This window comes from Chiloscyllium plagiosum, chromosome 4, assembly GCF_004010195.1.
Source record: "Chiloscyllium plagiosum isolate BGI_BamShark_2017 chromosome 4, ASM401019v2, whole genome shotgun sequence".
In the NCBI taxonomy this organism is placed as follows: Eukaryota; Metazoa; Chordata; class Chondrichthyes; order Orectolobiformes; family Hemiscylliidae; genus Chiloscyllium; species Chiloscyllium plagiosum.
Genome location: NC_057713.1, coordinates 28,448,534 through 28,465,861, shown reverse-complemented (window position 1 = coordinate 28,465,861; position 17,328 = coordinate 28,448,534). Strand labels below are relative to the sequence as shown.

Here is a 17,328-nt window from a genome sequence, read left to right as displayed (position 1 = left end):
GAAAGATAAAAAAGAGACCTAAGGGGCAACTTTTTCACGCAGAGGGTGGTACGTGTATGAAATGAGCTGCCAGAGGAAGTGGTGAGGCTGGTACAATTGCAACATTTAAGAGGCATTTGGATGGGTATATGAATAGGAAGAGTTTGGAGGGATATGGGCCGGGTGCTGGCAGGTGGGACTAGATTGGGTTGAGATATCTGGTCGGCATGGATGGGTTGGACCGAAGGGTCTGTTTCCATGCTGTACATCTCTATGACTCTACGGTAGTAATACTAACACCTCATCTCCACTACTAAAATTACACATTTTTGATCTTTGGTCTGCTTCGTGTTTCATCATATATTGGGCTATTTTTAAATGCTGTCTAACTAACTCATTTGCTCTTTTTAATCTCCCCTGTAAATTTGACAGGTAGTCCAAATATATAGTCTCTGAACTCTGACTCACCAATTCTTCCATAATTAATTTCAATGGTCATCTCACCTCATGCCCATAAACCAATTCAAATTGACTGAATTTGATTGATTTATTAGGTGCTTCCCTAATTACAAAAAGTACAAATAGAATTCTTTTATTCTAATCCTCCAGATAGTCTTGATCATAGGCTCTCAAAATGGTCTTTGAAGTTTGATGCCACCATTCTAATGCTCCCTGCAAGTACAGGTGGTACACAGTGGATTTGAATTGTTTTATTCTGAAGCTATTCAACTTATTTGACTAATTTTGTTATAAAATTTGATCCTTGATCCAGTTGTATTTCTGTGGGTAGTCTGTATCTAGTAGAAAAAATTGAGTCCCACTTCTCTAATCTTTGTAGCCATGATACTTGGTAATGGAATGGTCTCTTGAAATCTAGTAGACACATCCATTATAGTCAACAACTATTGATTTCAATTTTTTGTTTTGGGTAGTGATACTATGGATTCAATTAAGACTCTTGTAAAAAGTTCTTCAAATGCTGGAATGGGTATTAAAGGTGCCGGTTTTATCACTGCCTGATGCTTTCCTTTTACTTGGCATGTGTGACATGTCTGGCAAAATTGAACTACATCTGTATGAAATCCAGGACAATAAAAATGTTTCTGTATTTTGGCTTGAGATTTTCTTAATCCCAAATGACCTCCAAATTCATGTGCTGCCCGTAATACCTCCTTTCTATACCCCACCAGTAGTACAAGTTGATGAACTTTTACCCAATTTTCATCAGGCTGAATAGGTGATGGTCTCCATTTCCTCATCAAGACTTCATTGTAAGATAGTAACATTCTGGGATACACTCAGATTCTTCTTCTCTACTGGGTTTTTGATACAACTATTCTTTTCCTCTTTCTGTTGTAATTCAACTAATTTCTCTGAACTGAAAATTTCCACTTTTTCCTCCACCTCTTCTTGTTTTCTCTCAACCATTTGATCAAACATAGTTTCTGATAATTGAACTTCAAATTCTATATCTTAACGCTTTCATTTCTCCTCCTGTTTCAATCTGTGGATTTGTGACCTACTTACTAGACAGTCAGGAAAGAAATCTCAGGATATACCTCCTCTAATACCTCAGTTGGCTGATTTTCCACTGGTTTTTCAACCACAGTATGCATCATTCCCACCTATGATCTAGCAATGTGATTACCAAGGATGGACTGTGTTTCTGGAACCAAGAATTTTTCGATTACTCCTACCACCATTTCACTAGACTCTCCAGCCTCACCTTCTATAATGGAATATGGCTCTTCTCACCATGAATTTCACATATTACCATCTTTCCAGGCAATATTCCTTCTGAATTTCTTATCTTCTCATCTCTCCCGATCAAAGATTGACTTGCTCCTATTTCTCTTAAAGACTTAATTTCTTTTCCTACTCCTGGTACATGAGTAATCTTTATCCATCCAAGTAAATTTTATGAAGAGATCTGGCACTTTCTTCTCAACCAACCCCTGGCCAGGTTGTATATCCTTTTGCAGCTTTTTAGCTTCTCCTGGGCTTTCCTTTACTACTGTAACAAAACTCACCTGCTTATTCTGTTTTCACACATTCTTCATCCCAGTGCTTTTTTTTAAAACCATCAACATTGCGACTTCTTGTATCCTACTTTATTACAGTGAAAACACCTCAGACTTTTTAATTCTCTTTCTGCCTCATGGGTCTCCTTTTTAATCTATGGTAAACTATCTTTACTATTTTCAATGAGCTCTCCTTTTTCCTGACCACTTGAGGATTTATTTTCCCCAATTTCAAAAACCAAACTTTAATTATGAACGAACTAATAATAACCTGCTATTTCTGAGGCTAATCTTGCAGTTTTAACTCTCTGCTCCATGAATTCTCACTACCTCAGGAAATGAATTTCTGAACTCCTCGAAAGAAACTGCTTCTCTAACAGTGTCGTTTGTTTGATCAATTTTCAATGCCATTATCCATCTATCAGAGTTACTTTGTTTGATCCTTTCAAACTCTTTGTACATTTAACCACATTCCCTTCTTAGATTCCTAAAATGTTATCCATTGGCTTCTGACACTAGAGTCATAGAAATGTACAACATGGAAACAGACCTTTCGGTCTAACTCATCCAGATACCCTAAATTAACCTAATCCCACTTGCCACCATTTAGGCCATATCCCTCTAAACCCTTCCTATTCTATACCCACGCACATGCCTTTTAAATGTTGTAACTGTACCAGCCTCCACTACTTCCTCTGGCAGCTTAATACATAGATCAGATTAGATTACTTTCAGTGTGGAAACAGGCCCTTCGGCCCAACAAGTCCACACCAGCTCTCTGAAGAGCAACCCACCCAGACCCATTCCCCTACATTTACTCCTTCACCTAACACTACGGGCAATTTAGTGTGGCCAATTCACCGAACTTGCACATCTTTGGACTGTGGGAGGAAAACGGAGCACCCGGAGGAAATCCACGCAGACACGGGGAGAATGTGCAAACTCCACACAGACAGTTGCCTGAGGCGGGAATTGAACCCGGGTCTCTGGCACTGTGCTAACCACTGTGCCACCGTGCCGCCCACTATGACATTTTAAATGCCCTTAAAGCTGGCAAGTCTACTACTGTTGCAGGCAGCGCGTTCCCCACCCCTACTACTCTCTGAATAAAGAACTACCTCTGACATCTGTCCTATATCTATCACCCCTCAACTTAAAGCTATGTCCCCTCGTGCTAGCCATTGCCATCTGAGGAAAAAGGCTCTCACTGTCCACCCTAAATAACCCTCTGGTTATCTTATGTGTCTCAATTAAGTCGCCCCTCAATCTTCTTCTCTCTAACAAAACAGCCTCAAGTCCCTCAGCCTTTCCTCATTAGACCTTCCCTCCATACTTTGCTAGTGCCAGAGCTCTCTGCCCACAAATTGGGTGCCACGTCTCTCACATGACAATACTGACGACATGTCAGAAAGTCCTTGATTTGTTGTAAAGCAGATTTTGACTTTCCGAGGCCAGGGCACAGGTTGTGCTGTCTCCTTGATGAACGATCATTGTCAGAGGAAGCGAATGACAGTCAGGAGACGCCGCGGAAGTGCAGGGACACCAGACACCCACTGTCTCATTGGGACCTGGGAAACCACTCCCTGTGTGTCAGTGTCAAAGGGTTAATGTTCTGGGTGGGACACCTTGGAGTGTGTTACTGCGCTAAAGGTACGGAGTTAACACTGCAATGAAATAACAAGCCACAGCTCATTCGACAACACAAGCTGGATGCTCAGATGTTCCAAACACCCGCAAATCAGCTGTTTCTGAGAGAAGAAGGTGTGAACTGCAGTGAGTTCACAAACAGGTTCACCACTATGGAGCTGCATTTCCTGCTCCAGCTCAGAACAGCCGGGTATGGCTTTCGTTTCTCGCAATCTGCCTGGCTCCCCCTTACACAACACCCCACAATCTCTGAGAAGCTGTGGTGTTCTTTTCCTCTCCGAGAGAAATTGCTTATTATGGTTTTAAGGTTTATTTCTTCATTCCTTGGCCATGCTTCTCCTTCCGAGAAGTGAACTCTCTTTGGCCCCGTTGGTGCTGCTCTTAATCCAACTGCTTGAAGGCGAGAGAGAGGGAGAGGGAGAGACAGACAGAGATAGGAGCGGACAGAGAGAGAGGGAGAGACAGAGGTACCCTGATAAAGAGGGAGACAAAGAGAGATTGAGTCAGAGAGACAAAGACAAATAGAGAGCAACAGACACACAGAGACATGTTTCATAGAACAATACAGCGCAGTACAGGCCCTAGAGGGAGAGACAGAGGTACCCTGATAAAGAGGGAGACAAAGAGAGATTGAGTCAGAGAGACAAAGACAAATAGAGAGCAACAGACACACAGAGACATGTATACAGAGAGAGAGAGAGACAGAGGCAGAAAGAAGTAGAGACAGGGAGAGCACCCTCTGCGTGAAATGCAGCACTCTGTGCGTGAAAAGGTTGCCCCTTAGGTCCCTTGTAAATCTTTTGCCACTCACCTTAAACCTATGCTCTCCAGTTTTGGGGGAAAAACCTTGGCTACTCACCCTATCCATGCCCCTCATGATTTTATAAACTTCTATAAGGCCACCCCTCAGCCTACAACACTCCAGGGAAATAGCCCCAGCCTATTCAGTCTCTCCCTATAGCTCAAACCCTCCAACCATGGCAATATCCTTGTATATCTTTTCTGAACCCTTTCAAGTTTCACAACATCCTTCCCAAAGCAGGGAGACCAGAAGTGAATACAATATTCCAAAACTTGCCTAACACCTGCAACATGACCTCCTAACTCCTATACTCAGAGTACTGACCAATAAAGGAAGGTATACCAAACATCTTATTCACTATCCTATTTACCTGTGACTCCACTTTCAAGGAACTATGAACCTTCACTCCAAGGTCTCTTTGTTCAGCAGTTCCTTCCAATTAAGTGTAGAAGTCCTGCACGGATTTGCCTTTCCAAAATGCAGACCTCACCTTTATCTAAATTAAACTCCATCTGCCACTCCTCAGTCCATTGGCCACCTGATCAAGACCTCATTGTACTCTGAGGTAACCTTCTTCGCTGTCCACTACACCTCCAACTTTGGTATCATCTGCAAACTTACTAACCATACCTTCCAACTTCACATCCAAATCCTTTATATAAATGAGGAAAAGTAGTGGACCCAGGACCGATCCTTGTGGCACATCACTGGTCACAGGCCTCCAGTCTGAAAAGCAAACCTCTACCACCACACTCTGTCTTCTACTTTCAAGCCAGTTCTGTATCCAAGTGGCTAGTTCTCCCTGTATTCCATTTGATCTAACCTTGCTAACCAGTCTAGCATGAGGAACCTTGTTGAACGCCTCACTGAAGCCCATATAAATCACGTCCTGCCCTCATCAATTCTCTTTGTTACTTCTTCAAAAAACTCAATCAAATTAGTGAGACATGATTTCCTACACACAAAGCCGTGCTGACCATCCCTAATCAATCCTTGCCTTTCCAAATCCTAATTCATGTGCACTTAAGATGGCATTTTTAACCTCATCATACTCCCTAGATACCTGCTCTGATAATGATGAAAACTAGTTCTACCTACCAAACTTGTTTGAATCAACAATACCCACATGACCAATGGCCATTTCATTTGTTTAACCACTTCCTCAAATGAAATGAAAAAAGGCTCCTACGTACTTCTTGTCAAAACTAGACAATACTTGAACAACTTTTAAACAGATCCCCACCATGTCTTTGCCTACAATGGGTTTGCTCTCCATCACTACTTCCACCTTTCACCTCTATCTCCACCATTTTAAGTTGACTTTCACTTTTCAGTTCCAACTTCTGAAGTTCAAAAGTTCTCTCTTCATCTCTTTCTTCTGCAAGGGTTATTCTTTCTTTTTTTTTTCTGATAAAACTATTATTTCTTTTTCTTTTTCCTCTGCTTTCTATCTATTTAATTTCCTTTTCATATTCAAGTTGTTTTCATTCTTTTGCTCTTTGTTCCACTGCAATTATCTCTCTCTCTCTTTTGCTTTTGCCTTTAATTCAAATTGCTGCATTTGCAATTCAACTTTAGCCATTTCCACACATTCGATTGCATACCTGGCAATTGTAAATGCTGAGCTATTGCTCCAATTACCTCCCCTTTCCTCAAAAGCAACCACAAATTTAGCTTGTCTACCATAGCCAAAAGCTTTGCCTTGCTTATCTTTCGTAAACCACCCCAAAAAAGTTCTTCCATACCCAGGAAACTATTAGCTCTGAAAGAGACATCATTACACAGGGCACACCCTCTTTAAACCAACCAAAAGCAACATAGAAAAGGGAACATCAACACTCATCACTCACTCACTGTCTTTGAGTCCAACAATCCTCAACCCCAACCAGAATTAGAGGTTTTGATCCCAACAAGAGCTCCCAAATTATGGACCCGACCAAACCCCCTCAAAATGTTTCAAGGAGACAGTTTAGACCCTAACTTTTATCTTATTTAAAGGAAAGTGTAAGGCACTCTGTTCCAGATGTAATTCAATTGGTCAAACTATTAGGCTTTAAGCAAAACATACTTCATTCTTAGACCACAGTTAAACCACAAACAAAAAACAAAATTGGCACAACTTTAACTCTATCAAAATACTTAACAAAATAATATATTATTTAACTAACAATCATCAACTGTTCCAGTTTAACAGCATCCATAAAGATACCCTTGGCAAGGCAAATTCAAAAAACTAGATTTGCTATCTCCTCCTGTCAGGAGAAAGAAAAAAAATGAAAATAATCTTGCAGCAAAAAGACAGCTGCATCCATCAGCTTCAACTCTAAAAACCCCCAACTTCAACAACGGAAAACAAAATTAAAACATCGGGCTTGTGTTAGCCTGATTCCACCCTCTCAAGTTTCTTTTGACTAATTAAAAAGAAACTATTTACTGTGCTATTCATGGAGCAGATAACTCAGCACCAGGTTAAAAACACCCTCTTCAAGAGATCCAGGGCAGAACAAATGCCTCTTAAAGTCACATATCGTCACAACATGGACAAAACAGTTCAACTCAAGAGATAAGAGTGACTGCCTTTGATCTCACAGTAGTATTTGATCAAATGTGACATCAAGGAACTGTAGCAAAATTGAAGTCAACATGAATGCTTCGGCGGGGCGGTATGGACTTGTTGGGCCGAAGGGTCTGTTTCCATACTGTAAGTAATCTAATCTAAAAAAAAGTAGTATTTGATCAAATGTGACATCAAGGAACTGTAGCAAAATTGAAGTCAACATGAATCTGAGATAGGAATCTAGGAAAGGTCACTGGACCTGAAATGTTAACTTTGATTTCTCTTCACAGATGCTGTCAGACCTGCTGAGCTTTTCCAGCAACTTCTGTTTTTGTTTCTAATTTACAGCATCTGCAGTTCTTTTAGTTTTTTTTTTATAAATGAAAGGGAATCTTTCCAATGTGTCATACCTAGCACAGAGGAAGATGGTTGAGGTTGTTAGAGATCATCCATCTCAATCCCAGGACACTGTTGCGAGAGTTCTCAAGGTAGTGTCCTGGACCAAAGCATTTTCAGTTGCTTCATCAATCCCCCAAACATAGGGATACAGATGTCCACAGTGCTCAGGACTTTCAGAACACCCTGAAACTAAAACAGTTCATGTCTTATGCAACAACGTCTGGGCACATAAATGGCAAGTGATATGTGTGCCACAAAAGTGGTAGGTGATTATTATCTCCAACCAGCACACCTTGAACTGACTTTCATGAACACTGAAAATGAAAATATTCAGTACAGGCAATAGGAGGACAGACTGAAAGAAAAAAAAAGTGTATTTACTGGAATTGTAAAGTATGTATTCACTATTTGACTTATGAACATGTAATGATATGATTGGATAATCTAATCACCTGTTTGAATATGATTGGATGATATAGTCATGTGCTCTAACTTGGAATGTGAACTGTGATTAGGATTAGATGGAGATAGGGATGAGTAAATGGGTAACCTGCGATTGGAAGTTTGTTATCTGTAAAAATAGTATAAAACCTTTATTCTTGCAATAACATTTGAGCTGTATGCTACTTTATTGAAGACTATATTTCCCACACATGCATGAATAAATGTTTTAACAAAGAAACTGGAGTCTCATATGGTCTAAGAGGAAATAAAGGGTTAAACTCACCCTTTCAACATCCTAGGCATTTTCACAGACCCAAAACCTAACTGAACCAGCCACATAAATATTGTAGCAACAAACATTTCCTCTTGCCTGGAGAAGTACTGCTCCAACATCACTCAAGGTCAGCACTTTCAAGCATCGGATTCACCAGTTTAAATATTTACTCCCTCCATCATCAATGCAGAATAGCAGTAATGAGTACCATCTGAAAGCTTTACAGGAGTAGCTAACCAAACCTTCCTGAATAGCACTTTCCAAATCTGTAACCATTATCACCAAAGAAGGAAAAAGGCAGCAGATGCATGGGCTCTGCATCACTTGCAGGCTCCAAATTTTTATTTGTTCAAGGAATTTCATCATCGCTGGATAAGCTAGAGTTTGTTGTGTAACCATGATTGCTCTGGAGAAGGTGGTGGTGGTGTGCTCCCTTCTTAAACCGTTGCAGTCACCAGGGTTTAGTAAAAACCACAGTCCTGTTAGGGAGGAAGTTCTAGGATTTTGGCTGGCAAAAAGAGTAATAAATATTTCCAAGGCAGGAAGATGAGTGACTTGGAAGGGAACTTGCAGGTGTTCCCATTTACTTCCTATATGGTAAAGGTTGCAGGATTATTAGGCGCTGTCAAAGGAGCATTTGGGAGTTACTGTAATGTATCTTATACATGGTATACAGTGTTGCCACTGTGCATTGGTGGTGAAGGCATTATGTTCAACATGGGGAAGGGGGTGTCAATCATGCAGGTTCCACATCTTGGATGGCATCAAGCTTCTTAAATGTTACAGCAGCAGCCTTATAGGCATGTGGAGAGTTTTCCAACGCGTTCCTGACTGCATCTTCTAGTTGATGTATATGTGTCATACTTATATATGCATGAAGGTGAGTCCAGTTCAGTTTTTATTTATTCATTCACAGGATGTGGACGATGCTGGCTGGGTTAGTGCTTATTGCTACCCCTAATTGCCCAGAGGCAGTGTAGAGTCAACCACGTTGCTGTGGGTCTGGAGTCGCATGTAGCCTGGCAAGGATGGCAGTTTCCTTCACTAAAGCACATTAGTGAATTAGAGTATTTTTCCTGACAATTGATAATGGATTAATCATCATTAGACTTAAAATTCGAGATTTTTTTCACTCAATTGAATTCAATCATCTTAAATCCAGGTCCCCAGAAAACTACCTGTGTCTCTGGATTAACAGTCCAGCAATAATACCATAAGGCCATTACTTCTCATGGTTATTGGTCAATGGTAACCCCAGAATGTTGATAGTAGGGGGTTCAGCCAGAATAATGTTATTAAATGTCAAAAGGCAGGAATGAGATTTTCTCTTGTTGGTGATGGTCATTATGTCACTTGTGTGACATAAATATTCCTTGCTTCATAAAATCCCAAGGTAGACAAGCAGAAGGCTGGAAGAACACAGCAAATTAGGCAGTATCAGGATATATCAACCCAAAGCTGGTTGGGGTGGAGGTCCTGCTGCGTATGAGCATGGACTGCTTCATAGAATCCCTACAGTGTGGAAGTAGGCCATTCAGCCCATCAGGTCCACACCAACTCTCTGAAGAGCATCCCACCCAGATACACCCCCCATGCCATCCTTCATTTCCCATGGCTAGTCCAGCTAGCCTGCATATACCTGGACACAATGGACAATTTTAGCGTGGTCAATACACCTAACCTGCACATCTTTGGAGTGTGGGAGGAAACCAAATCAAACAGAGGGAGAATATGCAAACTCCACACAGACAGTCGCCCAAGGCTGGAATCGAACCTGGTCCTTGGTACTGAGAGGAAGCAGTGCTAACCAGTGAGCCCCCATACCACTTCAGTATCTGAGAAGTCACAAACAGTTCTGAACATTGTATAATTACTAACCCCATTTCCAATCTAATGATGGACAGAAGGTCACTGATGAAGCAAATGAAGATGGTTGAGCTTTGGATGCTACCCTGAGGGACTCCTGCAGATAACTGACCTACTGAACTCCAACACCCACAACCTTTTATCTCGGTATGATGGTAACCATCAGTGTTCTTCCAATGATTCCCATTGATTTTAGCTCTTTCTAGGAATCCTTGATTCCGAGCTTGGTTAACTGCTACTTTGATGCGAAGATCAACCATTCTCATCTTGGCTCTGGAGTTTAGTTCTCTTTTCTATGTTCCAACCAAGGCATTCATGAGGCCAGAGGTTGAGTGGTACTGGTGGGAGCCAAACTCAGAGTCATTGCGCAGATCTTTCTTTGCAAGTACTAGGTTTATTTATTCGGTCATGGGATGAGGGTGTCACAGGGTACACAAGCTTTTATTGTCCATTTCTAATTGCCCAGAGGGCAGTTAAGAGTTAAAAATATTGCTGTGAGTCTGCAGCCACATATAGGCCAGCCAGATGAAGCTATGTCCTAGAAGACATTAGTAAATCAAATGAGTGTTTACCACAGTCAACAATAATTATGTTGTCACCATTAGACTAGCTTTTTATCTCAGATCTCTATTGAAATTCAAATTTCACCATTTGCCGATGTATGATTGGAAATGAGTCTCCAGAATGGTAGTTTCTGGTACTGGATTATTAGCCGGGCGACATTGCCATTACCTCCCTTTGATAGTACTATTGTCAACCTTTTCTGTCACTTTGCTGATGACTAGAATAGAATGAGACAGTGCTGTTTGACAGGTTTGTAATCATTCCACTTTCTGTGCATTGGACATCCCTGAATAATTTCTACATTATCAATTAGATGCCAATGTTTTAACAGACTGAAAAAGCTTAGCTTGGCGTGCAGCTAGTTCTAAAGCACAATTGTTGAGAACTATTTCCAGAATGTTAAGGATTTGCATTAACCAGTGCCTTCAGTTATATCTTGATATAACATAGACCGAATCAAATTGGTTGAAGACAAGCATTTGTGATGCTGTAGATGTCAGGAGTGGGTGAAATGCATTATTTGCTTGGCACTTCTGGCTGAAGATAGATGCAAATACTTCATCCTTTTCTTTTGCACTTATATGTTAGGCTCACACATCAGTGAGCATGGAGCTAGTCAAGAAGTTCCCACACTTGTTAGTTGATTGTCTATCAGCATTTGTGACTGGATGTGGCAGGATTGAAGAGTTCAGATGTGATCCACTGGTTGTGGGATTATGTAACTTTCTCTATTGATGTGGCTTCTACCAGTTAGCATGCAAGTAGTCCTATGTTGTAGCTTCACCAAACTGACAAGCCCCCTCCAAGCCACACATCATTCTGACTTGAAACTATTTTGCAGTTCCTGCTGGATCAAAATCCTGGAATTTCTAATCTAAAAGTACCATGTATGTACTACAATAATGGACAACAGCAGTCAAGAAGGCGGTTCACCACTTACATGTGAAGTTCTATAAGGGATTGGGAGGGACACTTCCATCCTATGAAAGAATTGAAAATTTATAGATTCCCTCTATAGGGCACTGGAATGTTCTTGCAATTTTAAAGGTGCTAAATGTAAAAACAGGGTTGTTGTCGTGGCACTAGATTTTATTTCACATTATTAGTTATTTATTTCCCATGGTAGCAGGGCTGTTCCCTCCTGGAGTATACAGTAGACAAGCAGGCTGGAAGGGCACAGCAACCCAGGCAGCATTAGGAAGTGAAGAAGTCAGACGATTCGGGTATAACTCTTCTTCAGGAATATGGGTGGAGTAGGAGGAATGGCAGACAAAGAGAGGAGGGGAAAGGGTTATGGGTGGGGAGACCGACAAAGTGACGAGGTGGTGATAGGTGAATGTAGGTGGTAGATACGACCTGGTAGGTCAATAGGAGAAATGAATCCAGTTGGTCACTGAAAGGAAGGATAAATAGGAGGGACAGAAGAGAGTAGGTGGAGCCGGAAAGGGAGTGGGAAGGTTATTTGAAACTGGAGAACCAAATGTTAAGTCGTCCGGGCTGTGGGTGTTGATCCTCCAATTTGTGGTCTGATTCACTATGGCAGTGGTGGAGACAGAGGATGGATATGTCGGAAAGAGAGTGGGAAGGGGAAGTGAAATGGGCTGTGACTGGAGGATTACTGATGCTCTCAGGAGCACTTCTTGCTGAAGGCAAGATATTCCTGGGAATATCAGTAATGTCTGTCTGCAGCAGGAGATATCCCTGGGAGTATCAGCAATGTCTGTCTGCAGCAGGAGATGTTCCTGGGATTGTCAGCAATGTCAATCTGCTGAAGGAGGCATTCCTGAGAGTAATGTCGGTCAGCAATGTCTGTCTGCAGCCACTTTGTCCCCACCCATAACCCTTTCCCCTCCTCTCTTTGTCTGCCATTCGCCCTACTCCACCCATATTCCTGAAGAAGAGTTATACCCAAATCGTCTGACTTCTCCACTTCCTAATGCTGTCTGGATTGCTGTGCCCTTCCAGCCTGCTTGTCTACTGCATACTCCCAGGGATATCTCCTGCTGTAGACAGACATTGCTGACAATCCCAGGAATATCTCCCGCTGCAGACAGACATTGCTGATACTCCCAGGGATATCTCCTACTGTAGACAGACATTACTGACAATCCCAGGTACATCTCCGGCTGCAGACAGACATTGCTGATACTCTCAGGAACATCTTCTGCTGCAGACAGACATTGCTCATATTCTCAGCAGCATCTACTGCTGCAGACAGACATTGCTGATACTCTCAGGAACATCTCCTGCTGCAGACAGACAGACATTGCTGATACTCTCAGGAACATCTTCTGCTGCAGACAGACAGACAGACAATGCTGATACTCTCAGGAACATCTTCTGCTGCAGACAGACAGACATTGTTGATACTCCCAGGAACATCTGCTGCAGACAGACAGACATTGCTGATACTCCCAGGAACATCTCCTGCTGCAGACAGACATTGCTGATACTCCCAGGAACATCTACTGCTGCAGACAGACATTGCTGATACTCCCAGGAACATCTCCTGCTGCAGACAGACATTGCTCATATTCTCAGCAGCATCTACTGCTGCAGACAGACATTGCTGATACTCTCAGGAACATCTTCTGCTGCAGACAGACAGACATTGCTGATACTCTCAGGAACATCTCCTGCTGCAGACAGACAGACATTGCTGATACTCTCAGGAACATCTCCTGCTGCAGACAGACAGACATTGTACTCCCAGGAACATCTGCTGCAGACAGACAGACATTGCTGATACTCTCAGGAACATCTCCTGCTGCAAACAGACATTGTTGATACTCCCAGGAACATCTGCTGCAGACAGACAGACATTGCTGATACTCTCAGGAACATCTCCTGCTGCAAACAGACATTGTTGATACTCCCAGGAACATCTGCTGCAGACAGACAGACATTGCTGATACACGTCCAAGCAACAGGCGCGAGGAGGGGAGGGCCCTGGACGCGCGCAGCCAATCAGCGCCATCCAAGGCCGACCGTTGACAGTGGAGCAACGACTGCACTTTTTAAAAAAAATGTCCAAAATCTTCTTACAATTTATATGTTTATTATCCGCCATCCTGTTTGCCCAAGTCGAAAAAACTTTTTTTGTGAATAAAATGTCTCAGGTGGAGTTTTTTTTGCTCGGATCTGGCAGCTCGCGCTACTTTTACCTTTCAGAAAAACAGAGAAGGAACGGGAAAATAACCCGGTCGCCAATTCTTACCTGGGGTTCGCTGATCCATGAGCCTCCATACAAATGCGTGCGTTTATAAATTCGACTGATATTTAGCCGTTATCCCCCGGGGTACCATTGCGGTATTTTGTTCAGAAATATTAATATATTTTCACTTTCTGACGAATCTGCGGAAGCAACATGGCGGTTCCCCTTACCCGGCGTGCATCCCGGCAGCCGAGGAGGCTGCAAAGGCGGCAAGAGAGCACCTCCAGCCAGAGAGGCTTCCCGGTCCTCCCAGGGAGCAGTCCTCCCAGAGAGCGATTTCCAAGAGACGTTTGATGTCTTCGCGTCTCAATATCTTGTGCGCGGTGTTTTCGTGCGAATCATCGTTTGGGCTTTTAAATATACTGTGAGACCGAAAATTACAGTATTTCTACATGTTTAAAGTGAAGGCTTAAAGCCCATGTGTCTCCCGCCCCAGTTTACTTTTGGAATTTGTTACACGGAAAAATGCCAGTCCTTAGTCAGAGCTGTGATAGCCAGAGTAAAAATAAAACAAACTGCAGATCGGGTTTTTAATGCCTTCTGCTTTTAAGAATCTCAAAAATGTTAGGATGCAGAAGGAGACCATTCAGCCCATTGTTTTCTTGCAGGATGTAATCACACTTTCAGATTCAAAGTGCTGAGGTTAAATCGGAATTTATTTGGTGTGCCTGTTCCTGTGTTTGGAACACTGACACTGTTTGCTCAGGAACTGAAGGATGTTTCATAAGTTACCACACATTAGGCTACTTAATATGATAAGGAAGAAACCATAGTGTTGGAGGTAGGATATTGGCATTGATAGAAAAACTCATGGTTAACTCATAGAAGGCCAACATCTCTGTGTCTTAGGCTTGTTGTAGTGCTCCAGTGAAGATCAACACTAGCTTGAAAACAGTACCTCATTTTCCACTTGGAGTCCCTGCAGCCTTCTGGACTCAACGTCAAGTTCAATAATTTTAGGGCCTGAAGGCCCCCATGTCCTGGCCTCCTACCCCCCACACAAGGCCTTGTTATCACATAGTCTGCCATTACACATTGGGTAAAAGCAATGACTGCAGATGCTGGAAACCAGATTTTGGATTAGTGGTGCTGGAAGAGCACAGCAGTTCAGGCAGCATCCACGGAGCAGCGAAATCGACTTTTTGGGCAAAAGCCCTTCATCAGGAACTGCTGTGCTCTTCCAGCACCACTAATCCAGAATGCCATTACACATTACCTATTGTTAGCCACTAACAGTCTCCATTAACAGGTATTCACCCTCTCAGCCTAAATCTTTCTCCAGTCCTTTGTCCAACTGTTCTTCTATATTTTTGGGCTCTATCCCTACCTTACTCTCCCTCCCACCGTATCTTCTGCATGTAAACCCGTATTTTCCTAGCTATAATTAGTCCTGAATAAGTGTCACCGGACCTGAAATGTTAACTTTGATTTCTCTTCACAGATGCTGCCAGAGTTTTTCCTGCTGAGTTTTTCCTGCAACATCTGCTTTTGTTTCTGATTTATAATATCCGCAGTTCTTTCGGTTTTCATAGAAGACTGTAACTGGTTGAGTGTCACAGGGATCAATGCTGGGATCACAGTTATCGACAGCATCTATCAATAGGTAAAGGTAAAGTGGCCATTGTCTTACCAGACCATAGGTGTGCTCTCCCATTAGAGAGATAACTGATGGTGGATTAATCTGATGGTCATTATGCTTCAGGCAAGGCGAGACATGCAGCAGGAGAGTACTTCATGGTAATCTCAGTTGCTGTGGCAATTTAACCTGTGCTGTTGGTGTCATTCTGCATAACTCTTTATGTGGCATTTAATCACATATCTTCTGTGAGTCCAGATATACAACTACAGGGTCCTTCTTCGAAGCAAAAAAATCTATCCTTCATAAAACCATGCTAACCCTAATGGTTTGTGTTTGACTTTCCAAATGTCAGTTATGATTTAAAAATGGATTCCAATAATTCCCCAATGATAAGATGTTAAACTAACTGATCTATAATTTACCCTTTTTGAATAAGGGTATTATATGAGCATTTTTTCAATCTACAAGAACCTTTCCCACATCCAGGGAATTTTTGCAATATTATAACGAGTAGATCCACTGTTTCTGCTGTCACTTCTTTTAAAACCATAGGATGTAATTCATCAGGTCCTGGGAACATGTCGCCTCCAATTTAAATAGTTTGCTCTGTACTTTTCCCTTAATGATGACGATTATTCCATGTTCCTCCCCTCCTATAACCTCTGCATTACAGGTTATTATTGGAATGGTACTAGTTTTCTCCACCATGAAAATTGAGGCTGGAGTGATTGAAATGAGGCCAGCCAGGTGGATGTCATAAACTATGAGTTCCCTGATAATGGCTGTTAATCTGGTCCATTCAGGGAATCCTAACTGACAGATATAAATAGCAGTATCAGAGGAGAAAGTGAGGACTGCAGATGCTGGAGATCAGAAATGAAAAATGTGTTGCTGGAAAAAATGTATTCCTGAAGAAGGGCTTATGCCCGAAATGTCGATTCTCCTGCTGCTTGGATGCTGCCTGGCCTGCTGCGCTTTTCCAGCAACACATTTTTCAGTTCAGGAGTATCAGAGGTTGTGTTCACTTTGAAAGCTGGCTGTGAGGAAGTTGCAAGTGTATCAACGACTCTTCACTTGTAAAGGATACCAGCCTTTTGCAGTTCTTCCAGTGGTGACAAGATAAAAACAAGCTCCTAAAGAAATTCACTTGCAGCAATTGCCTTTGAGTTGGAGTAAGGATTTCTGGCATCATGCCATTATTTGGGAAGCTTGATTTGTTCAATCGTGCTGTTGAAGACTGGGCCCAGTATATGGAAAGAATACATTATTTTTTCAGGGCAAATGAAATTGGGGCAGGTGAAAAGCCATGAGCAATTCTCCTAACAGCTTGTGGACCCACAGCTTTTTCAGTTATTAGGAGCCGACCTTTGCTCCTGGCACCAGATACTAAAACTTTTGCTGAGTTGTCAGATTTAGTTAAGGAATATTACGACCCCAAGCAGCCTCTAATTCTGAGATGCTATTGGTTTTTTTTGAAGATTAGACTCCCTACTAGATTCCAACAAGGCCACACCGATCCTCCAAAGAGGAGCCCACATAGACCCATTCCCCTACCCTACATTTACCCTGACTAATGCACATAGCATTAATGTTTTGGGCAATTTAGCATGGTCAGTTCACCTTACCTGCACACTTTTGGATTGTGCGAGGAAACTGGAGCAACCGGAGGAAACCCACGCAGAGAATGTGCAAGCTCCACACGGACAGTCGCTCGAGACTGGAATTGAACCCAGGTCCCTGGCGCTGTGAGGCAATGGTGCTAACAACTGAGCCACTGTACTGCCCAGAAATGAGGGCTCATCCAGGATTTGAACGCGGGACCTCTCGCATGTCTGCGGAGCTGAAGACCCAAAGCGAGAATCATACCCCTAGACCAATGAGTCATGCCATTGGCTTCCTTTTGTACTCAGCAATTTGAGAACCAGGGGAATCCGTGTCAGGATTTTTGACGATGTTAAGATGACGGGCAGAGGCATATAACT

The 17,328-nt window shown here is 42.3% G+C and overlaps 1 protein-coding gene across 5 annotated transcripts in view; it reads right to left on the bottom strand.

Annotated features, from left to right (window-relative positions):
* The window catches only part of LOC122548908 (zinc finger protein ZFAT-like), a 139,493-nt gene extending 125,383 nt beyond the window's left edge, over positions 1–14,110 (bottom strand). For 2 of the 5 annotated variants that reach the window (XM_043687868.1, XM_043687867.1), the window contains exon 1: positions 13,771–14,105. In XM_043687868.1, the coding sequence (XP_043543803.1) occupies positions 13,771–13,789 (19 nt within the window). In that variant the 5' untranslated portion in view covers positions 13,790–14,105. Of the gene's footprint in view, positions 1–13,770 lie in introns of all 5 variants that reach the window. The other 3 variants (XM_043687866.1, XM_043687869.1, XM_043687870.1) reach the window with 2 other exon arrangements.
* Between the last annotated feature and the right edge of the window lie 3,218 nt (positions 14,111–17,328).